The sequence below is a fragment of the Xenopus laevis genome, chromosome 8L (assembly GCF_017654675.1).
Source record: "Xenopus laevis strain J_2021 chromosome 8L, Xenopus_laevis_v10.1, whole genome shotgun sequence".
NCBI lineage: Eukaryota > Metazoa > Chordata > Amphibia > Anura > Pipidae > Xenopus > Xenopus laevis.
In genome coordinates this window covers 133,381,732-133,405,881 of record NC_054385.1, presented here as the reverse complement: position 1 = coordinate 133,405,881, position 24,150 = coordinate 133,381,732, and the positions used below count along the sequence as shown (strand labels likewise).

The 24,150-nt window shown below is 48.2% G+C and overlaps 1 protein-coding gene across 1 annotated transcript in view; it reads right to left on the bottom strand.

The window, feature by feature from the left end:
• The window catches only part of ints3.L (integrator complex subunit 3 L homeolog), a 36,088-nt gene that overhangs the window by 1,893 nt on the left and 10,045 nt on the right, over positions 1-24,150 (bottom strand). The window contains exons 2-28 of the mRNA XM_018231715.1: positions 23,304-23,387; positions 19,699-19,782; positions 14,350-14,463; positions 14,179-14,263; positions 13,722-13,788; positions 12,593-12,737; positions 12,170-12,299; positions 11,101-11,198; positions 10,797-10,988; positions 10,628-10,715; positions 9,740-9,819; positions 8,734-8,825; positions 8,529-8,635; positions 8,246-8,377; positions 8,012-8,141; positions 7,845-7,899; positions 6,152-6,255; positions 5,689-5,733; positions 5,466-5,585; positions 4,831-4,984; positions 4,665-4,733; positions 4,498-4,573; positions 3,420-3,533; positions 3,280-3,328; positions 2,172-2,339; positions 1,789-1,889; positions 1,516-1,588 (exon numbers count right to left, since the gene is read on the bottom strand). Coding sequence (XP_018087204.1) covers positions 1,516-1,588; positions 1,789-1,889; positions 2,172-2,339; positions 3,280-3,328; positions 3,420-3,533; positions 4,498-4,573; positions 4,665-4,733; positions 4,831-4,984; positions 5,466-5,585; positions 5,689-5,733; positions 6,152-6,255; positions 7,845-7,899; positions 8,012-8,141; positions 8,246-8,377; positions 8,529-8,635; positions 8,734-8,825; positions 9,740-9,819; positions 10,628-10,715; positions 10,797-10,988; positions 11,101-11,198; positions 12,170-12,299; positions 12,593-12,737; positions 13,722-13,788; positions 14,179-14,263; positions 14,350-14,463; positions 19,699-19,782; positions 23,304-23,387 — 2,756 coding nt within the window. The remainder of the gene's footprint in view (positions 1-1,515; positions 1,589-1,788; positions 1,890-2,171; positions 2,340-3,279; positions 3,329-3,419; positions 3,534-4,497; positions 4,574-4,664; positions 4,734-4,830; positions 4,985-5,465; positions 5,586-5,688; positions 5,734-6,151; positions 6,256-7,844; positions 7,900-8,011; positions 8,142-8,245; positions 8,378-8,528; positions 8,636-8,733; positions 8,826-9,739; positions 9,820-10,627; positions 10,716-10,796; positions 10,989-11,100; positions 11,199-12,169; positions 12,300-12,592; positions 12,738-13,721; positions 13,789-14,178; positions 14,264-14,349; positions 14,464-19,698; positions 19,783-23,303; positions 23,388-24,150) is intronic.

Below are 24,150 nucleotides of genomic sequence, written 5' to 3'. Positions count from 1 at the left end.
TTCATTGGTGGGGAGGAAAGGAGATCTCACCATCAGCATAGAAAGGGGTTCATTACTGTAAGGACAGTCAGGTTATGGGATTCCCTACCAAGAGAGGGGGAATGAGTGATTCATTGGTGGGGAGGAAAGGAGATCTCACCATCAGCATAGAAAGGGGTTCATTACTGTAAGGACAGTCAGGTTATGGGATTCCCTACCAAGAGAGGGGGAATGAGTGATTAATTGGTGGGGAGGAAAGGAGATCTCACCATCAGCATAGGAAGGGGTTCTTTACTGTAAGGACAGTCAGGTTATGGGATTCCCTACCAAGAGAGAGGGAATGAGTGATTCATTGGTGGGGAGGAAAGGAGATCTCACCATCAGCATAGGAAGGGGTTCTTTACTGTAAGGACAGTCAGGTTATGGGATTCCCTACCAAGAGAGGGGGAATGAGTGATTCATTGGTGGGGAGGAAAGGAGATCTCACCATCAGCATAGAAAGGGGTTCATTACTGTAAGGACAGTCAGGTTATGGGATTCCCTACCAAGAGAGGGGGAATGAGTGATTAATTGGTGGGGAGGAAAGGAGATCTCACCATCAGCATAGGAAGGGGTTCTTTACTGTAAGGACAGTCAGGTTATGGGATTCCCTACCAAGAGAGAGGGAATGAGTGATTCATTGGTGGGGAGGAAAGGAGATCTCACCATCAGCATAGGAAGGGGTTCTTTACTGTAAGGACAGTCAGGTTATGGGATTCCCTACCAACAGAGGGGGAATGAGTGATTCATTGGTGGGGAGGAAAGGAGATCTCACCATCAGCATAGGAAGGGGTTCTTTACTGTAAGGGCAGTCAGGTTATGGGATTCCCTACCAAGAGAGGGGAATGAGTGATTCATTGGTGGGGAGGAAAGGAGATCTCACCATCAGCATAGGAAGGGGTTTATTACTGTAAGAGCAGTCATGTTATGGGATTCCCTACCAAGAGAGGGGAATGAGTGATTAATTGGTGGGGAGGAAAGGAGATCTCACCATCAGCATAGGAAGGGGTTCTTTACTGTAAGGACAGTCAGGTTATGGGATTCCCTACCAAGAGAGGGGGAATGAGTGATTCATTGGTGGGGAGGAAAGGAGATCTCACCATCAGCATAGAAAGGGGTTCATTACTGTAAGGGCAGTCAGGTTATGGGATTCCCTACCAAGAGAGGGGGAATGAGTGATTCATTGGTGGGGAGGAAAGGAGATCTCACCATCAGCATAGGAAGGGGTTCTTTACTGTAAGGACAGTCAGGTTATGGGATTCCCTACCAAGAGAGGGGGAATGAGTGATTCATTGGTGGGAGGAAAGGAGATCTCACCATCAGCATAGGAAGGGGTTCATTACTGTAAGGGCAGTCAGGTTATGGGATTCCCTACCAAGAGAGGGGGAATGAGTGATTCATTGGTGGGGAGGAAAGGAGATCTCACCATCAGCATAGGAAGGGGTTCTTTACTGTAAGGGAGAGAACAGAAGACCCTTCCTGACCCCCAGGACTTACTTCATCTTGTGTGCCTCGTCACAGCTGGCCTGCACGTGCTGGAGGGCCTGCAGGATGGGTGTCTGGCTGAAAACTAAGAGAAAAGATCAGTGAGAGGGGAGGTGGCAGAGTGGTGGCAGGATGGGACCCTTGGGGAATTGGGCAGTCAGGGAAAATGTCTGCTCCTCCTGGTGTGAAGGCTGAACAGATTGGGGGAATGGGTGCAGGGGGAGTGGCTTATATTGGGATATTACAGAAGACAATTGGCTGCATTATGGGCCCCTCGGTACTCACAGTTCTGTTTGATGTTGGACAGGTTGAGGCGCAGACAATCCAGATGTTCCAGGATCTGCTCCAGAGTCAGTTGGGCCAATTTGCTACTGGAACTCCTGAGGCTGCACAATAGGGGGGAGGGTTAAATCAATGACCGATATGTGCGATCAAAGGGGCCCCGGGGCCCACAACTGGCCAGCTGCAATCTCAAGAAATACTAAAGCTGTTACACAACTTCACCACACGGGGGAGCTGCTTCCCCACAAATGAGCAACACCCCATGCTGCCCTGGAAATGACTGGGGGGGGACAGACGTAATGAGAGAGATCTATAAGGGAAGAGGTGGGGGGCAGTATAAAGAGTAGGTTTGGGGGGGGTAGATGTGAGACAGTGAGAGCCCCTACCTCTGGCGCTTGCGGGGGAGACTGTTGTTCTTGATGAGCAGAGACTTGATATTCTCGGCCAAGTGATCGTCGTACTTGAGGCTCCAGTAGCGCAAGATACTCGTAGTGAACTGGTCTTCTGGGTGGCACGGGCGACTCAGCACCAGCTTCACCATCTCTTCACTGGGCCTGGGGCAAGGACACGCGGGGTTACTGGGGTAAAGTGGGGAGGCAATTAGGGGTAACTTACCCTGCCCCCCTTTGTTACCAGCTGGGCCCAAATACAGCAACACAATCTCCAGAGTATCAGCAGGACATGAAAGGGTTAGCAGAGCTTTGCTCCTCAGGGAAGGAAAGGGTTAGCAGAGCTTTGCTCCTCAGGGAAGGAAAAGGTTAGCAGAGCTTTGCTCATCTGGGCAGGAAAGGGTTAGCAGAGCTTTGCTCCTCAGGGAAGGAAAAGGTTAGCAGAGCTTTGCTCATCTGGGCAGGAAAGGGTTAGCAGTGCTTTGCTCCTCAGGGAAGGAAAGGGTTAGCAGAGCTTTGTTCCTCAGGGAAGGAAAAGGTTAGCAGAGCTTTGCTCCTCTGGGCAGGAAAGGGTTAGCAGAGCTTTGCTCCTCAGGGAAGGAAAGGGTTAGCAGAGCTTTGCTCATCTGGGCAGGAAAGGGTTAGCAGAGCTTTGCTCCTCAGGGAAGGAAAAGGTTAGCAGAGCTTTGCTCATCTGGGCAGGAAAGGGTTAGCAGTGCTTTGCTCCTCAGGGAAGGAAAGGGTTAGCAGAGCTTTGCTCCTCAGGGAAGGAAAGGGTTAGCAGAGCTATTGAGCCTTATCTCTGGCAGACCCAGAAGTTGCTGCTCTTCTCAGAGTGTGAATAAAAGAATTGATTAGCAGAGCAGGAGGCTGTGTATAAAGAGGTGGTGCAGATAAGGGCCCCGGCTAATTACTGATCTGCATCACTGCAATTGCTCAGCCCCAATGAAAGGCGTCTGTGTGTGCAGAGCCCCCCACTTCCACTCACACAATAACACACTGAAGAGCTCATTAACTGCAGCTGTGCCTCTCCCCTGTATCTACTACTACATTCAATCTGTTTGCTCCATTACCCAGCATGCACAGCAGTCACTGGGGCACTTACTTCTCCCGGCGCAGCTGCAGGAGGAGACAGGACAGAGCCTCGGGGTGTTCTGTAATGAGAGGCGACACAAGGGAGTGTAACACACAATTACACAATAAACACACAGCAGAGAGGTACTGGGGGGCCACACTGGTACCCACCTTTGTATTTGAGGTGCTGCAGGATTGGGATGATGGTCTCCAGGGGGATGTTGTGCGCCAGGAACAGCTGCCATGTACAGTACTGCTCAAATGTCTCCCAATCCAGACTCTGAACTGAGGGACGAGAAGGGGCGCAGGTGAGACTGGGGGGGCGCAGGTGAGACTGGAGGGGGAGCAGGTGAGACTGGAGGGGGAGCAGGTGAGACTGGAGGGGGCGCAGGTGAGACTGGAGGGGGCGCAAGTGAGACTGGAGGGGGCGCAGGTGAGACTGGAGGGGGCGCAGGTGAGACTGGAGGGGGAGCAGGTGAGACTGGAGGGGGCGCAGGTGAGACTGGAGGGGGCACAGGTGAGACTGGAGGGGGAGCAGGTGAGACTGGAGGGGCGCAGGTGAGACTGGAGGGGGCGCAGGTGAGACTGGAGGGGCGCAGATGAGACTGGAGGGGGCGCAGGTGAGACTGGAGGGGGCGCAGGTGAGACTGGAGGGGGCGCAGGTGAGACTGGAGGGGGCGCAGGTGAGACTGGAGGGGGCGCAGGTGAGACTGGAGGGAGAGCAGGTGAGACTGGAGGGAGAGCAGGTGAGACTGGAGGGAGAGCAGGTGAGACTGGAGGGGGCGCAGGTGAGACTGGAGGGGGCGGCAGGTGAGACTGGAGGGGGCGCAGGTGAGACTGGAGGGGGCGCAGGTGAGACTGGAGGTGGCGCAGGTGAGACTGGAGGGGGAGCAGGTGAGACTGGAGGGGGCGCAGGTGAGACTGGAGGGGGAGCAGGTGAGACTGGAGGGGGCGCAGGTGAGACTGGAGGGGGTGCAGGTGAGACTGGAGGGGGCGCAGGTGAGACTGGAGGGGGCGCAGGTGAGACTGGAGGGGGAGCAGGTAAGACTGGAGGGGGAGCAGGTGAGATGGGGGACATTGATATTCACATCCATATCAAATCAAAACAAGAGATGGAGGAAACAGACAGTTGCTTAAATCAGATCAGGAAGTGATCAGTGTAACAAATTCTGGTTCCCCTGTTGGTAGAAAGGAAACGGCTCCAGCCAATAGCAGGGATCTAAGGAAGAGAAGCTCATTGGTTACTCACTCAGAATATTCAGCACTGAATCTTTCCGAAACATCACCAGGTTCCCCATCATGACGTGGCAAACCAGTTCCTGTAGCTGCAGAGATAAGGGGCACATGAGTGGCTACGACAGGACAAGGAGGCACTGCTCACCCACAGAGCTTACGTTCTAAGCGGCCATTACCTACCTGTGCAGAGTCTATAACAGCCACAATCATATTGAGCAGCTCCCCACTCCTGAGCGTCTCAGCTGGAAACTATAAGAGCAGAGGTGTTAGAGAGCAGGGCAGCGCTGTGCAACCTTGGGGGCTCTTATATAAAGGTGGGGTGCCCTGATATAAAGGTGGGGCTCACCTCACTGTAGATGGAGGGGGTCAGGTAGCAGAGCAGCCGCACATCATCCTCCTGGCAGGCCTTCATGTCCATCATCAGACAGGTGTGGAGATCCCCGAGCTGAGTGGCCTGAGCAAACGACTCGTACAGGTTCATCTTCCCAGCGGCGGCCTTACTGCGGGGCAAATAAATAGTCAGGGGGCAAATCATAAGGGAAGGGGGTGGCACAGGGCAAGAGTTGGGGGGCACTGCTGGTACAGTGGGTAAGTACAAGGCTGGTATTTAGAAATGTGCCACACAGACTACAGGAAGAGCCATAATCTTACCGTACAATTAATTAGTGATAACGAACAGGCCGGCGGAAACAGACAGGACAAGCTCGTTACTAATGAGGATTAACTGCAGCACATTCAGGGGGAGCGAAGGAGCAGAACTAGACACGGGGTGGGGGTGCCCACTGCCATGGATAGCCTGTATCTCACCTGGTCTTCAGGTAGTACAACTGGTAAAACCTACAACTCAGGTGTATAGTGCCCTCACCTGGCCTTCAGGTAGTACAGCTGGTAGAACTCACAATTCAGGTGTAAATTGCCATCACCTGGCCTTCAGGTAGTAGAGCTGGTAGAACCCACAACTCAGGTGTATAGTGCCCTCACCTGGCCTTCAAGTAGTAGAGGAGGTGGTATCCAATCTTTGGCTGCCTCTGGTACAGCTCTGACAGCAAGTCCAGCAGAAGAGAAAAGCCGCTGTTATCCTCCTGCATCTGGATCAGGTTCCTGCAGGAACACAGTGCAGTTATGGGCGGGGAATCCGCACAAGTAGGAAACTAAGGCTCAAACTAATATGTCAATAAAAACATTTAGGTTGGGATTGTCTTACCTGAATATGAGGTAGAGGGGCTTCCCCACAGACTCCTCCAGAGACCTGATTGGGTGCAATAGAGCAAAGGGTGAGTGTGCCTCATTGGAAGAGGGCGGTACCACAGAGCATATAGCATTCTCCAGTAAATTATACCCTTAGAAACTGTGCTTAGTGATGTCATCGGTTATAATCGGAGCTTAGTGATGTAATTTGTCACATGACTCACTGAAACTTGTGTATTATAATAAAGTACCCACTGTTGCAAAATAAAAGGATATTAGAAGTGACCTCAGAGTTCCAAGACCTGTATAAAACCACTCGCTATAAGGCCACTGAACTCCTGGGTAACTTATAATATCCTTATATTTTACAAGAGGGGGTACTTTATTCACTATTAATAATAATGAGACACCAGGAAGTGTGAGAGCACAATAAATTACTGGGAGAGGCAAGAGACAAAGGCAAATTAGGGACAACTTACTCCTCAGTGATCTCCTCCGGAAGAACTTCCCCTCGGAAATGGGCCTTAAATAACTCCTGGAGACAGGAAGCAACTACTGAAGACTGCTCCGTATCAAAGTCGTCCTGCAGGGGGAGGAGCAGAGACACAGACAACAAGTTAATAAGAGAAGACAGAGAAACTGTAAGAAACCAAGTAGCTCAGAGTATTATACTATGAACCCTATGGGATCAGTGTATAGGAAACATACACAGAGTACGATTTGTGTATCTTACTATTAGAGCCTCAGGCTCAGAGTAGTCAGTGTGACACCACGAGAAGCTCAGGTTCAGAGTAGTATGTCAGTGTTATACCATGAGAAGCCCAGAGTAGTATGTCAGTAGGACACCATGAGAAGCTCAGAGTAGTATGTCAGTAGGACACCATGAGAAGCTCAGAGTAGTATGTCAGTAGGACACCATGAGAAGCCCAGGCCCAGAGTAGTATGTCTGTATAACACCATGAGAAGCTCAGATTCAGAGTAGTATGTCAGTTTAACACCATGAGAAACTCAGGCTCAGAGTAGTATGTCAGTGTGACACCATGAGAAACTCAGGCTCAGAGTAGTATGTTAGTAGGACACCACGAGAAGCTCAGGTTCAGAGTAGTATGTCAGTATAACACCATGAGAAGCTCAGGTTCAGAGTAGTATGTCAGTAGGACACCATGAGAAGCTCAGGCTCACAGTAGTATGTCTGTATAACACCATGAGAAGCTCAGGTTCAGAGTAGTATGTTAGTGTGACACCATGAGAAGCCCAGGCCCAGAGTAGTATGTCAGTAGGACACCATGAGAAGCTCAGGCTCAGAGTAGTATGTCAGTAGGACACCATGAGAAGCTCAGGCTCAGAGTAATATGTTAGTGTGACACCATGAGAAGCCCAGGCCCAGAGTAGTATGACACCATGAGAAGCCCAGGCCCAGAGTAGTATGTCAGTAGGACACCATGAGAAGCTCAGGCTCAGAGTAGTATGTCAGTAGGACACCATGAGAAGCTCAGGCCCAGAGTAGTATGTCTGTATAACACCAGGAGAAGCCCAGGCCCAGAGTAGTATGTCAGTGTGACACCATGAGAAGCTCAGGCTCAGAGTAGTACGTCTGTATAACACCATGAGAAGCTCAGGCTCAGAGTAGTATGTCAGTGTGACACCATGAGAAGCTCAGGCTCAGAGTAGTATGTCAGTAGGACACCATGAGAAGCTCAGGCCCAGAGTAGTATGTCTGTATAACACCATGAGAAGCCCAGGCCCAGAGTAGTATGTCAGTAGGACACCATGAGAAGCTCAGGCCCAGAGTAGTATGTCTGTATAACACCATGAGAAGCTCAGGCTCAGAGTAGTATGTCAGTGTGACACCATGAGAAGCTCAGGCTCAGAGTAGTATGTCAGTATCACACCATGAGAAGCTCAGGCTCAGAGTAGTACGTCTGTATAACACCATGAGAAGCTCAGGCTCAGAGTAGTATGTCAGTAGGACACCATGAGAAGCTCAGGCTCAGAGTAGTACGTCTGTATAACACCATGAGAAGCCCAGGCCCAGAGTAGTGTGTCTGTATAACACCATGAGAAGCCCAGGCTCAGAGTAGTATGTCAGTAGGACACCATGAGAAGCTCAGGATCAGAGTAGTACATCTGTATAACACCATGAGAAGCCAGAGTAGCAGAAATCATTCTCACCTCGAGGATCTGCTCCACTATGTCCTGCATGATCTCACACTGAGCCTCCATGTCACTGAAAGAAGAACACGCGTGAGTCAGTACACGGGCAGCCATACTGCAGATGGGGCATCATGTCCCCCAATAACTGGGAGCCAGGGGGGTCCATTCACTTTACGAGCACCCACCTTTCCTTCTGCAGAGCCACCACCTTGTCCTTGAGCTGATCCTCCAGCTGATCCACATACGGGGAGATGTCCACAGGCTCTTCAATGATTGGCTCCTTGATCGGGTGGAAGCGGAACTCCCTCTTCTTTCCTGGGGAGGAGAAGTTGAGTAGAGCCAATGAGTAGAGTTTTGGGGGTGCCAAGGCATTTAGGGAAATACTGGTAAGGACTGAGGGGCTTCTGACATCAACTCACCAGTTTCATTAGTTTTGGTATTTACTTCCTCTTCATCGTCACTGAATGCAGCCTCTGTATTGTCATAGCAACTGTCATCCTTATCCGCCATGTTGTTTTCCATTTCCATGGAGACGGGCTCTTCTGTTTTGACTACAGCAAAGTGAGTGAATGAGTGGCCGATATGTGGGCCAACGTTGGGTGGGGTGAGACAGCAATGAAGAAGTAGGACTGGGACAGACAGACGTGAGACAGAAAGACAGGAGGAGAGGGGGCATGGCACATACTCACGTCAAGCCCTTACTTTCTGAAGCAGGAGAAGGGAGAGAGCAGAATTCGGGGAATTTTTCTCGGAGCATGGAGCGCAACTCCTTGTCCAATTTGGGGTTATGGAAGAGAGGAGCCAGGTGCCTGGGGAGAGACAAACAGAGAGGTAATACGGGGGTGCTCGCTATGCCACTGATCTGTACCCCCAACTGCGTAAAGGAACACGTGCCCTTTATACTCACGCAAGCACCCGCTTCTCCATGATGTGAGTAAGGGAGCTGAACACCCCTTGTCTGACGTTCACTTCCAGGGTTGGGTAGAAGTTGGTGATAATCTGCCACAAACAACAAACACCCCTATGAGTTTGGGAAGGGAACAGATACAGACACACACACACACGTGCAGTCTCTGTACCCAAATCCTGCTCACAGCTCTGAACTCAAGTGCGTGCCTGTGCCTTTAAATCTGCAGCACGTGCAGCCTGTCACATGACCATGACGATTTGGCGGCACTATGGCTATGCACACAGCAACAGAGATGCCCAAACTTCTAATATTGTCCCTTTAAGAACAACACATCTGAATTAGCCTGTTTTTTTACTGCTGGGTCACTGACCCTCGCAACCAGATACCAAGTTTGGCTGGAGAGAAGCAGAATAGAGAGGATAACTGACAGCACAGAGTCTGGGGGCATTAATATCACTGGGTCACTGCCACTTTAAAGGAGAACTAAACCCTAAAACTAAATGTGGCTGAAATGGCAAGTTTTATATAGTGAACTTGTTGCTAAGAATAGTTATCTGGCTGCAGGACAGCTTGGGGTTGGTTGGAGTCAGCAGACAAGCCCGGGACAACAAAAGGAATAATTTGGGAGGAAAGGAGAAATAAGAAGAACAGGGGAGAGCGGCAGAAGGAAGGGGGGTCCCACGGGGAACATCCACTAAACCTCAATTCCAAACTTGGAGAGATGCTTTGCATAGCTGAGTGTCCCAGGGGTGGGCGGGGGGAGGGCTACGATCCATTTGCCTCTTGGCACAGCGGGTGCTGCTGGGAGGGGTCCTGTGACCGGGGGGCATGTAGCTGTATATACAGAGGGGGCACATAAACCAGTGTAACTGGTGAGGCTGTGAGTAATGGAAGCTTCATTAGAAGTATAATAACTCTCACCCCACAGCTATTGCCATAACTCACCCCCCTAATTCAGCTGAATCCACTAGCTAAATATTATTATTCTACAATGGAGTCTTACCCGGCACATAAAGTCCAGCAGGGTGGCAGTTATTGCAGGATGGGGCTTCATGGAGTGATGCATGACCAGAATGGCAGGCTCTGCAGGGGAGGAACCACACATGAGAACAGCCAAGCCCCTCCCACGAGCACTATGGACCAATACAAAGTCACACAGGCAGAGGGCGGAGCTAAAACAAGATTATTAGTGGACTATACAGAGATAGTCTGTGTATTGTTGGTACCACATTGGATCAGCACATAAGTGTGGAGACTGCACAAGGGATGGGACTCCCCGTTCTGGTGAGTTTACATGTTGGGGTACATCTTTATACACAAGCACCCTCCCGCCACACATCAGAGACAAAGCAGCAACGGGGTGAAGAGAACGTCGCTGGCATAACAGACATGGGCCGAGGTGAAGGACAGACAGACGGATCAGAGATAAAGTCTATTGTGTGTTCCCATGACGGCACCAGTGTGTAGTGATCAGTTAACCCTTACACTACCTATTGCTCCACACACAAGTCTCAAAATACTGCCACTTTCATAGAAGCCTTCAGGGCAGTGTGGGGCAAAACTACGGATGCACTGAATCCAGAATTCGGTTCGCGATTCGGCCTTTTTCAGCAGGATTCAAATTCGGCCGAATCCTTCCACCCGGCCGAACCGAATCTGCATATGCAAATTAGGGGCGGGGAGGGAAACAGCATTATGAAATCACGTGACTTTTTATCACAAAACAAGGAGGTACAAAATGTTTTCCCTTTCCCATCCCTAATTTGCATTCTGTTCGGTATTCGGCCGAATCTTTCGAGAAGGATTTGGGGGTTCGGCCGAATCCAAAATAGTGGATTTGGTGCATCCCTAGGTAAAACCAATATGAAGATCAGAGGGGACGATACCTTACCGATATTCATAATGCTGTCCTTCTCTGGGCTGAAGAAGAGCCAATCGTAGAACAGCGCCAGCTTGGCGTTAGAGGCGGCGACATTAGACTGGAAGCACAAATCAGACGTCAGATCAGCTCCTGCCCCATAGAGGGAGGTACAACTAATACAACCAATGGCCATACTCACTGTGCAAGTAGTCAGCAGCCAACCAATGATGGCCCAGCGTGGCAGGATGTCAGAACTCAGCACCTCATTGGAGGGATGGACCACGCCGCAGATATAGCGAATCAGGTCGCAGCGTAAGGATTGGCTGTCGGGGGTGGAGAGGTACTGCCGCTGGAACCAGTCCTGATACCTCTTCTGCTGCCCAAAACGCACCTACGGAGGAGAGACTGTGGGTAAAGACCTGATGCACCCCCTAAATCCCTCCTTCCAGCCTCTATATATTCTCTGGCCACGTAGATAAAGGTGCATGCCCGTCGGCACATACCCGCGAGGTCATGAACAGCAGTTTGGTCTCCATATCGGGGGTGAGACGGCACGCCAGGAACTTGCGGGAGGTACGAGACTGCAGGAGCTGCAGGATTCCTAGAAAAGAGAAAGAAAAAGAGTGTTAGCTCTTGTGACAGGGTTAGTGAGTCCGTTTTGCACTACTAGGGGCAATGGTTCTAGTTAAATGGAAACTGTACCCCAACTGACACCTTTTCAGTGGATTTTAGAGATGTACTCAGGTGACCTATGAGTGCAATAAGAGTGGTGCCGCGGGCGAGTGCCATTCCTTCTGTCACAGATTCAGGATTGATTCCCGCGTCGGCTCAGTTTGGATGAAGCTCCCGTCGGTGCAGGGGAAGGAGGGGAGTACCCCATTAGTATAGATTTAGCCATTATTCATCCGCACACACATTTATATTTATCTGCCCAGCTCCTCTCATACATCTCAATGAGCTCCCCTGCCCAATGTATGTGCCGTGTGTTTGTGCCGAATGCACCTGCCGAATGTATGTGCCGAATGTATGTGCCGAATGTATGTGCCGAATGTATGTGCCAAATATACATGTCAATGTATGTGTGAATGTATGCGCGGAATGTATGTCCAAATGTACGTGTGAATGTACATGTCAATGTATGTGTCTTCTCCTCAAGCAGTGGAATAATCCTTTTAGCTCATGTAATCATGAGACCCCCATGCTGGTAATCCCACCTATACACTCCAATGGGTGCAGAGCGGGAAGAGCTGGAGCCTCATACAGAGACAAGTGTGGGAGCCAGAGAATGGCGCTCCTTTATGAATTTGGGGTGTGGGAGGAAACTGGGGTACTTGGAGGGAACCCCCTCATACATGCTCCCTGCTCCCCAGTGCCCTGCCTAGAATGAAACTCAGGAGGCCAGCACTACAGGGCAGCAGTACTCATCCCTCAGTACTCATCCCTCAGTACTCATCCCTCAGTACTCATCCCTCAGTACTCATCCCTCAGTACTCATCCCTCAGTACTCATCCCTCAGTACTCATCCCTCAGTACTCATCCCTCAGTAGCACACTAGGATAAGTCAGGGGGTACCTGTGAATTGTGGGTTCAGTGCCTGGGGGTTATGGAGCATGTCCTTCCAGATCAGGTCAAACTCTGGGATCCGGGCGACATTCTGAAGGAGTCGGACCAGGTCTCGTCCAATCATGAAGCAGTCCATGAACTGGGAGTAGAAAGAGAAAATTAGTGGGACGAGTGATTGGAGAGTCGGAACAGAAAGTGAGACACAGAGGAAAGAGAAATGATGATTTCCAGTAAATAAGAGCCAGAGAACATTGTGTCCCACTAATTATCCCTCTCCGGCTGTTAACCCCAAACACTCTGCCTTCCTGTGAGGCTAAACTGGCCACTTGTTACTATTTAAATGCTCAGCCCAGTACTGCAGCAAGGGATTGTGGGTACAGAGAGTTGCATAAGGTATACAGGAGTCCTATTAGGATTGAGATCAGGACTTACCCGCTCCCTAAGGAGCATGATGCAGAAATCCACTTCTTTCTGTCTCAGCGTTTGCAACTGTGGGGTCCCGTGGTGGTCCACAATGAGACGCAGGTAAGTGTACAAAGACATGGCTATCAGGATACTGCTCTTCATCACCCACTCCCTACAATGAAATGAGACACTGAGCAAGAGGGAGCACAACTGCCTGCAGAACCAATCAGCACCTTTCTATGCCATGCTTGTAACCCTGATATTGGTATAGCCACTCCCATAGCAACCCTTCATCATAATCCTGATATTCGCATAGCCACCCCATAGCAACCCTTCCTTATAACCCTGATATTGGTATAGCCACTCCCATATCAACCCTTCATTATAACCCTGTTATTGACATAGCCACTCCCATAGCAACCCTTCCTCATAACCCTGATATTGGTATAGCTACTCCCATAGCAACCCTTCATCATAACCCTAATATTGGCATAGCCACCCTTCATTCTAACGCTGATATTGACATAGCCACTCCCATTGCAACCCTTCATCATAACCCTGATATTGGTATAGCTACTCCCATAGCAACCCTTCATCATAACCCTGATATTGGTATAGCTACTCCCATAGCAACCCTTCATCATAACCCTAATATTGGTATAGCCACCCTTCATTCTAACCCTGATATTGACATAGCCACTCCCATAGCAACCCTTCATCATAACCCTGATATTGGTATAGCTACTCCCATAGCAACCCTTCCTTGTAACCCTTATATTAGCATAGCCACTCCCATATCAACCCTTTCTTATAACCCTTATCTTGGTATAGCTACTCCCATAGCCAAACTTCATCATAACCGGATATTGGTATAGCTACTCCCATAGCAACCCTTCCTTATAAGTATAGCCACTCCCATAGCAACCCTTCATTATAACCCTGATATTGATTAGTATAGCGGCTCCCATAGCAACTCTTCTAAATAACCCTTAAATTAGTAGAATATGAACCCAATATAGTCAACCCTCCCCCCCCAGGAAGACATCTTTATACTGCAAATACTAAGCATCTCCAGCTGAGCCAATCACTGGCTGTGCCAGTAAAGGACTAAAGCTCCCGCCAGGTAGGAGATAAGTCAAAGAGCTTGGCCACTTACTTCTGCTCCATCAGAATATCCAGAACACTCTCGGCCAACCAGATATTCTTGGTGGATATATCGCCCCCTGGGTCAGGCGCGGGTGGGAAGGAGATCAGGCGTGAGGGGGTTACAAGGGACGGGGGGAGAAAGAGAGAATGTCATTTTCGCAAGTAGAGCAGAGATTACAGTTGGCCGAGAGAAGTAATTACATCCCTTATGAATGTCCTTTCCCAACTCTCAAGTGACAGCGGCTCTGATTCCATTCACTCCGTGCCTCATAGACAATCAAGGGCCACGAGTCATGCCGGCAAGCTGGGAGAGCAAGCAGGAGGGCTCCCGTGGTCACTGGCATGGCTCTGAATGTGGGAAAGGGATGGGGTGCAATTCGGGATTCACTGGAATGGCAGGGCGTGCCACATACATATATGATTTTCTGGGGTTAACTTACTGTTACGGCCCTTTTGACTAAACTCACCCGCTATCTGCTTCATGAACGTCATACACACGCCGTCTGCTCCCAAAACGCCTCCTTTCACAAGTTCCCTCACCAGCCACAGCAGCTGAAACGAGACATGTTAACCCTTGAACATCAGCAACACCTGGGGGGTTAAATATAGTTTCATAGCCCCGGGGGAGGCGGGCGTACCTGTGTCCGGCAGGTGTCCTGCAGCTTCAGGTATTTCTCCATGAGAAGCTGGTTTATCTTATTCAGAACAATGTTCAGCCCGTCGCGGCTAACCAGCGCCAAGTCCCGGTAACTCTGGGGAGGAAGGAAGAATGAGGCACAAGGAAGCTGAGCAGCGCCAGTAATATAGGACTCATTCCAGCCGATAGTAAATATCCAATAGATAAAAGCAGGAGAGTGTTTATTGTCAGTGCCACCATGTGGTGCCACGAGAAGCAATTTCTAATGCCAAGCTGAATCAGCCGCATGTCTGTGTCACACTGGGTTGGCAGTTGCAGTGTCTCTCTAGGGACAGACGGACGATGGGGGCAGAGAAATGACAGACAGGTAATATGCAGTAACATGACATCAGAGACAGGCAGGGGTTAATAAAGTGTCAGTTCCTAAATGTGCGCTCAGGAGAGAGACAACCAATGTGCCGTGTCTTCAGATGGACCAAGCGCAAAGATGCAGAGGAAAGAAAAGTAGGTTGAGAGGAGAAAAGGGAAACAAGGTGTGAGAAGAATGGGGGGGGGGACATATTAAAGGGGTTCTTCACCTTTGAATTAACTGTTAGTAGGATGTAGAGAGGGATATTCTGAGTCAATTTGCAATTGGTTTTCATTTTTTATTATTTGTGGTTTTTGAGATATTTAGCTTTTTATTCAGCAGCTCTCCAGTTTGCAGTTTCAGCCATCTGGTTGCTAGGGTCCAAATTCCCCTAGCAACCATGCAGTGATATGAATAAGAGACAGGAATATGAATAGGAGAGGCCTGAATAGAAAGATGAGCAATAAAAAGTAGCAATAACAATACATTTGTAGCCTTACAGAGCATTTGTTTTTAGATGGGGTCAGTGAAAGAAGAAGAAGAAGAATGCAAATAATTCAAAAACTAAAATAAATAATTAAGAAAGTTGACAATTCTATAATATACTAAAAAAAAGGTGAACCACCCCTTCAAATGCCTAGTTGTTTTCAGATAGATCAGCAGAAATAAAGACTTTTTCCAATGACTTTCTATTTTCTATGTTTTTCTAATATTGAAGTGTAAAGTGTCATTTTTCCCCTTCTAAAGCAGCTCTGGGAGGGGGGGGGGGTCGCCGACCCTGTAAACTGATCTAAATGGATACATTTAGTTGATACATTTGTTATGTTTGTCCCTGCTGAGCAGAATCCCTGAGTTTCATTACAGGCAGCTGTTAGACTTGATACAATAGTTACTGATACTCCAGAGATGAGAAATGGATCAATTAATTGTAGGGATGCACAGAATCCAAGATTCGGTTCGGGATTCGGCCTTTTTTAGCAGGTTTCAGATTCAGCCGAATCCTTCTGTCTGGCCGAACTGAATCCGAATTTGCATATACAAACTAGGGATGGGGAGGGAAATCGCGTGACTTTTTGTCACAAAACAAGGAAGTAAAAAATGTTTTCCCCTTCCCACCCCTAATTTGCATATGCAAATTAGGGTTCGGATTCGGTATTTGGTCGAATCTTTTGTGATTCGGGGGTTCAGCCGAATCCAACATTGTGGATTCAGTGCATCCCTAATTCATTGTAACAGTTCAGAATCTGCACCTGAATTAGAGAGACGGGAACTAGAGTCATTTAGCGGGTCAGGAACCCGTGGGTTACCCACAAAAACCTGCTGTACCCTGTGAGTTGCACGCATACGTTTTGGGCGTGGGTATAGACATGGGTTGGCGGTTCTCTGGGTTTGCGGGTCTTCTCAATAGCGAGTTTTACTCCTTTCTTTCTGATCACGCCTACTTCTAATGATGGCACTTCCGGTTACAATGACAGCCCTTCCTTCCGCGGATAAGGTATGTGCGGGTCGGGTAGCGGGTAAGTATGCGGGTCGGGTTCGGGTTTAACAAATTGGTTCTGCGCAGGACTCGAACAGGAACATTTTAAACTTTAAACTTAGATTTTGAAAAAAAAGTAAAATATAATGAAAGTAAAGAAAAAAAGTCTTTATTTCTGGGGGAAAATGTGAAAACAATTGAACTGAGAAAGGTGTTTGGAAGATGAACAATCCTTGAAGAAGAGCAGGGGGGGCAGAGAAGCAAACAGAGAGGAGGGGAGACTGACAGTGGAAAGGAATGAGGGGGGATGGATAGAATTGGGGGGCGAGGGGGGATTCAATACTGATAACTAAATGACTATCCCCCGGGCAGTACAAATAAGGAGATTTACTAATAATGGCCGATGGCTGCGGCTGATGAAGTGGAGTAAGCAGTCAATAATGCAGCAGCGAGGCGGCTCCCACGTAGCTCAGCCACAGACCCCTGAATAGTGTGTGGGCTGCAGGTCAATAGAGCGGCCAGGGATTGCTGCCCAATGAATCACCGAGGAGGAGGAGGAGGAGGAGGAGAGAAGTAATATCTACACCCAGGAATGTCACGGGGACAGGAGATGCCAGGGAGGCAACTGGGATATTACCCATCATGCACTGTGCTCTAATGCCAGGGGGATTCCCAAAGCCAAGGGGAGCTGCCATAGAGCACTGAGCCAACATTACGCCACATCTCTGCTCCGCTGCCCATTATTATTATTCACGACTTTCTGGCCCACGTACAAACGGCACATTTCATTAGAGCAGGGACACAATGTGCCAGGCTGAGCATTGGGCTAATATTATGCCAGCGCCCCTCATTAGGAGAGGGTTAAGGAAGGAAGGTTATTGTGGGTGACACAATAGTGAGCGGATGAGACAGACACAGATGTGGGAATCCACGTGACAGACACAGGGCACCGAGCGCAGCATCAATGTGACACATCCAATTATACACAGCCTGGAACCTGCAGCTGCCATCCCAAAATAACTCCCGTCTCTATATTCTGCACCCAAATACACCCCTGTACCTCAGCTGCTCTCCCATCTACAGCGTATCCCCAATAAACCATTCCCTGCCCCTACATTCTCAACTCCCCATCTGCACCCCATCATAAATACCCTTCTCCCCACCTGCACCCCATCATAAATACCCTTCTCCCCCTACTCCCCACCTAAATCCAATCATAAACTCCCTTCCTTCCTCTACTCCCACCTGCACCCCATCATAAATCCCCTTCTCCCCACCTGCACCCCATCATAAATCCCCTTCTCCCCCTACTCCCCACCTGAACCCCATCATAAATCCCCTTCTCCCCACGTGAACCCCATCATAAATCCCCTTATCCCCACCTGAACCCCATCATACATCCCCTTCTCTCCACCTGAACCCCATCATAAATCCACTTCTCCCCCCAATCCCCACCTTCACCACATTAGAAATCCCCTTCTCCCCCTACTCCCCAGCTGAACCCCATCATAAATCCCCTTCTCCCCATCTGAACCGCATCATAAATCCCCTTCTCTCCTTCCTCCCCATCATAAATCCCCTTTTCCCTCTACTCCCCACCTGAACCCCATCATAAACCCCCTTCTCCCCACATGAACTCCATCATAAATCCCCTTCTCCACACCTGAACCCCATCATAAATCCCCTTATCGCCTTACTCTCCATCATAAATCCCTTTTTCCCCCTACTCCCCACCTGAACCCCATCATAAATCCCCTTTTCCCCCTACTCCCCACCTGCACCCCATCATAAATCCCCTTCTTCCCATCATAAATACCATTCTCCCTCTACTCCCCATCATAAATGCCCTTCTCCTTCTTTCTTCCTCTATTCTTCCCCTGCACCCCATCATTAATCCTAATATACCCTCTTTCTTCCTTTACTCGGCACCTGTGCCCCATCATAATCCCCCTCACCCGCTTTATTCCTATAGTCCCCATCATAAATGCCCTTCCCCTTCCTGTGCTCCCCAAGGCCCCCTGCTGATGTCTCCCACATGCCGGGTGGGTGCAGGATTCCCAGTTGTTGAGGGAAGAGGGGGGACTCATTAGACTTGTGAGGGACATGAGAAGAGAAGCAGCCAGTCGCAAGCCCAGGAGCAGCGGCAGATTTATTGTTGCCCCCCAACAGTCTCCCCCTCATTAGCAGCTGTGGAACAGACCGCCGGCTCTTTCCTTTCAGTCGCTCAGCACAAACTTTGCTTTTTCTCGGGGAACTAATTAGTCAGTTTAAAAGAAGCCGCTGTGTTTGGAAAGTCAGCCAGCTCCTCGTTAACTCGGCTCCCTCGCTTGCTAACGATTATTTATAATAACATCAATCTCACAGGTTTTGCCCCCAAAAGGGAGAGAGCAAATATTAATATTACAGGAGGGGAGAGGGTTGTTTAGTGAGTTAATCACGGCTTTATCTGTATCACATAGAATAGGGCACGAGCCTGGGGGTCCCTCCTGCTTCTGAGCATTAGATGGGGGACGACAACCCACATGAACCCCTGAAAAAGGCAGCGGATAATAGAGGTCTCATTGCTGCAGTTTCACATGCCCTGAATAGTTACTGAATTTTAGGTTTCCTTCATTTTGGCACCAGAGCTTACAATCTGATACCCAGAGAGAGAGAATAAGGTTCAAGGCAGGAAGTTGCTGAGGGGGGGGGGGCTGAATGTTCTCTTCCCAACCGCCCCCGAGAGCAGTCAGTGTGAAATTCTGCCCATAATTATAAGGGGCCGCAGAAATGCCATCTCCTCACAATGGAAACAAAAGCTGAGCCAGAGGTTGTGGCCTCTCCCAGGGTACGTGTGTTTGCTTAATGTTTCCCGAAATATCAGCGGGCACCTCCCCTGCCTGCCAATCTCACTGCTGGGATAATAAGCTCGACATGCCGGGAGGAGGAGGCCCTGAGACTCTCTCATTGGGGCGGGACGGGTTAATGGGTTGTTTACCTTTAAATTAACTGTTAGTAGGATGTACAGAGGGATATTCTGAGACAATTTGTAATTGGTTTTCATTTTTTATTATTTGTGGTTTTTTAATTATTTAGCTTTTTATTCAGCAGCTCTCCAGTTTGTAATTTCAGCAATATGGCTGCTAGGGTCCACATTAGCCTAGCAACCATGCACTGATGTGAATAAGAGACTGGAATATGAATAGGAGAGGCCTGAATAGAAAGAGGAGGAATAAAAAGTAATAACAATACAATTGTAGCCTTACAGAGCATTTGTTTTTTAGATGGGGTCAGTGACCCCCATTTGAATGCCGGAAAGAGTCGGAAGAAGGAAACAAATAATTAAAAAAACTATATAAAAATAAATAAATAATGAAGACCAATTGAAAAGTTGCTTGGAATTAGCCATTCTATCACACATTAAAGTTAACATGCTGGGATGGCTGTTAGAGATGGGCTGATGGGCACAGGGACTAGAAGTCCAGATCTGAACCCTGTTCTCCCCCAGTGTCAGACAATAGTGAGTCCAGTAAGTGGTACTGTACCTTCTGCCCCTGGGCCGGCTCAGTCAGGACCAAAGTGAAGAGACCGAGGCAAATCTCCTCGTGCTGAGTGGCTCCCTTACACACCTACGAGAGACAAGGAGAGGGTTAATCTAGGAGGGACCAGGATAGGGTTAATATCACACAGGGTTAATCTAGGAGGGACCATAAAAGGGTTAATATCACACAGGGTTAATCTAGGAGAGACCAGGAGAGGGTTAATCTAGGAGAGACCAGGAGAGGGTTAATATCACACAGGGTTAATCTAGGCGGGACCAGGAGAGGCTTAATATCACACAGGGTTAATCTAGGAGAGATCAGGAGAGGGTTAATGTCACACACAGGGTTAATCTAGGAGAGATCAGGAGAGGGTTAATGTCACACACAGGGTTAATCTAGGAGAGATCAGGAGAGGGTTAATGTCACACAGGGTTAATCTAGGAGAGACCAGGAGAGGGTTAATATCACACAGGGTTAATCCAGGAGGGACCAGGAGAGGGTTAATATCACACAGGGTTAATCTAGGAGGGACCAGAAGAGGGTTAATGTCACACAGGGTTAATCTAGGAGAGACCAGGAGAGGGTTAATCTAGGAGAGACCAGGAGAGGGTTAATATCACACAGGGTTAATCTAGGAGGGCCCAGGAGAGGGTTAATCTCACACGGGGTTAATCTAGGAGAGATCAGGAGAGGGTTAATCTCACACAGGTTTATCTAGGAGAGTCCAGGAGAGGGTTAATCTCACACAGGGTTAATCAAGGAGAGACCAGGAGAGGGTTAATGTCACACAGGGTTAATCTAGGAAGAGACCAGGAGAGGGTTAATATTAGGGATGCACCGAATCCACTATTTTGGATTTGGCCTAACACCGAACAGAACCACAACTTGCATATGCAAATTAGGGGTGGGAAGGGGAAAACATTTTTACTTCCTTGTTTTGTGACAAAAAGTCACGCGATTTCCCTCTCCACCCCTAATTTGCATATGCAAATTAGGATTTGGTTCGGCCAGACAGAAGGATTCAGCCAAATCCAAATCCTGCTGTAAAAAGCCGAATCCTGGCTGAATCCCAAACCGAATCCTGGATTCAGTGCATCCCTAGTTAATATCACATGGGGTTAAGCCCCATATGAATTTGACTTGAACTTATTAAAGGGGAAGTGTGCCATTAAAGGAGTTGTTCACCCTTAAACACTTTTTTCCATTCGGTTTGTTTCAGACAGTCCACTTAAAAAATTTTTTTCAATTACTTTGTATTTTCTATGTGTGACCTGTAAAGTGTAATTTTTCACCTTCTAAAGCAGCTCTGGAAAGGGGGGGTCGCCGACCCTGTGAACTGATCTAAATGGATACATTTAGTTGATACATTTGTTATGTTTGTCCCTGCTGAGCAGAATCTCTGGGTTTCATTACAGGCAGCTGTTAGACTTGATACAATAGTTACTGATACTCCAGAGATGAGAAATGGATCAACTAAATGTATGAACTAATTTTATCAACTCAATGTATCAACTAATTTTATCAACTAATTTTATCAACTCAATGTATCAACTAATTTTATCAACTCAACGTAGCAACTCAACGTATCAACTCAACGTATCAACTCAACGTATCAACTCAACGTATCAACTCAACGTATCAACTCAACGTATCAACTCAACGTATCAACTCAACGTATCAACTCAACGTATCAACTCAACGTATCAACTAATTTTATCAACTCAATGTAGCAACTCAACGTATCAACTCAATGTAGCAACTCAACGTATCAACTCAATATATCAACTAATTTTATCAACTCAACGTATCAACTCAATGTATCAACTAATTTTATCAACTAATTTTATCAACTCAATGTATCAACTAATTTTATCAACTCAAGGTAGCAACTCAACGTATCAACTCAACGTATCAACTCAACGTATCAACTCAACGTATCAACTCAACGTATCAACTCAACGTATCAACTCAACGTATCAACTCAACGTATCAACTCAATGTATCAACTAATTTTATCAACTCAATGTAGCAACTCAACGTATCAACTCAATGTAGCAACTCAACGTATCAACTCAATATATCAACTAATTTTATCAACTCAACGTATCAACTCAATGTATCAACTAATTTTATCAACTAATTTTATCAACTCAATGTATCAACTAATTTTATCAACTCAACGTATCAACTCAATGTATCAACTAATTTTATCAACTCAACGTATCAACTCAATGTATCAACTAATTTTATCAACTAATTTTATCAACTCAATGTATCAACTAATTTTATCAACTCAATGTAGCAACTAATTTTATCAACTCAATGTAGCAACTCACTGCAGCAACTCACTGCAGCAACTCACTGCAGCAACTCACTGCAGCAACTCACTGCAGCAACTCACTGCAGCAACTCACTGCAGCGACTCACTGCAGCGACTCACTGCAGCGACTCACTGCAGCGACTCACCGCAGCGACTCACCGCAGCGACTCAACGCAGCGACTCAACGCAGCGACTCAACGCAGCGACTCAACGCAGCGACTCAACGCAGCGACTCAACGCAGCGACTCAACGCAGCGACTCAACGCAGCGACTCAACGCAGCGACTCAACGCAGCAACTCAACGCAGCAACTCAACGCAGCAACTCAACGCAGCAACTCAACGCAGCAACTCAACGCAGCAACTCACTGCAGCAACTCAATGTAGCAACTCACTGCAGCAACTCACTGCAGCAACTCAACGCAGCAACTCAACGCAGCAACTCAACGCAGCAACACAACGCAGCAACTCAACGCAGCAACTCAACGCAGCAACTCAACGCAGCAACTCAACGCAGCAACTCAACGCAGCAACTCAACGCAGCAACTCAATGTAACAGTTCAGAATCTGCACCTGAATTACTGAGCTGCCAGACTCAAACACCAGAGACACCAACATTCACCTTTACTCTTAGATTTTTTCACATTTTTTTGATGTTACTGGTCCTTTAAGGACTGTGTAGTCAGAGATCTATTCTATACATTTGCAGTTTGTCTTTTTTGCTCAGACCAACTGCAAGCTGGATAACACTAACCACATGATACTGATAACAATGCAGATGAGCTTGCCCTTTAATTGAGTGCAGGGCAATACTATAAGTCGGGGCTGTATATGGAGCGTTACACCCCAATCTGCTGATCAACATGTCCCATATGGGGGGGGGGCTGAAGTGTATATTCCCAGAAGAGAGGGGTCGCAGTAAAAACAATATCGAGGGCTGTGCCGGGTTCCTTCCTACAGATCAGATTAAAGGCAAAGTTCTCCTACACGCTGCTTTGTTGCCATGGAGATTCCAAGACACTGCAGTGGGACCTCATCTGATGTGATATTCCTCCTCTTTAGCCTGAATAGGAATAAAAACAAAGACCAACTGCAAACTGCCCCAGAATGCCACGGTAACCACAGCACAAGCTGGTTAATTCAAAGGATCAGCTGACAGTCAGACTTAACACTTTCCTTGCCATAGGGTGTGTGTGTGAGCAGGGGGGCACAGTATTGGGGGACACAGTATTGGGGGACACAGTATTGGGGGACACAGTATTGGGGGACACAGTATTGGGGGACACTTACGTAAGCATTGAGGGCATCGTTGGACTCGCGCTCCGACACCCCATTGGTCATGGAATTCACCAGCGACATGCAGCGCTCCAGCCTCTGAGAGAGAGAGAAAGAAAGTGGGTGAGACATTGGGTGCAGAACTATAACACCCTGCCATGTTTAATCAGCCCTCACCCCTCTATATACCTGGCGCTAGTGCTCCCAGGGGCTGATGGGAACTGTAGTTCAACACTAGAGAGACATTTGTAGGGGAGGTGCTGGATTATGTATCAAGTCTCCGGCATTGTCTCTAAATCTGATCATTCCCATTAGTATATGTGTCTTTACTGGAACTGGGGCCCCCCTGCCACACCATACCTCCCAACTGTCCCTTTTTCGGAGGGACAGTCCCTCTTTTGAAAGCTCAACCCGCAGTCCCTCATTTGTACTGGAAAGTCCCTCTTTTCTCTGCACTGAACAGCCAGAAAAAGAAACAAAGTTTCTCGCTTAATTGGCTTTTAGCAGAGAGCCCAGAACAGCTAACAGGTGCAAATAAGATACTTTGTAACAATTTTGAGACACAAAAAAAGTTTAGATAAGGAGAAATATTTTCAAACTTTCATAACCTGCCAAATTTTGTAAAACAAACATGGTAATTAGGGGGTGTGGCCACAGAAAGGGGTGTGGTCAAAAAAATTGCTGCGCTACGTGCGGGAAAAAAAATGTTGTCCCTCTTTTTACTTCCAAAATGTTGGGAGGTATGTGACACACACTACTCCTTTAATAGTGGTGGGGGGGGGGGGATTGACCCAGAGCAGACGAGTAATACAGTCTGTACATTCCAGTCTGATTCACCAATGACTAATGATCATCATGGGCT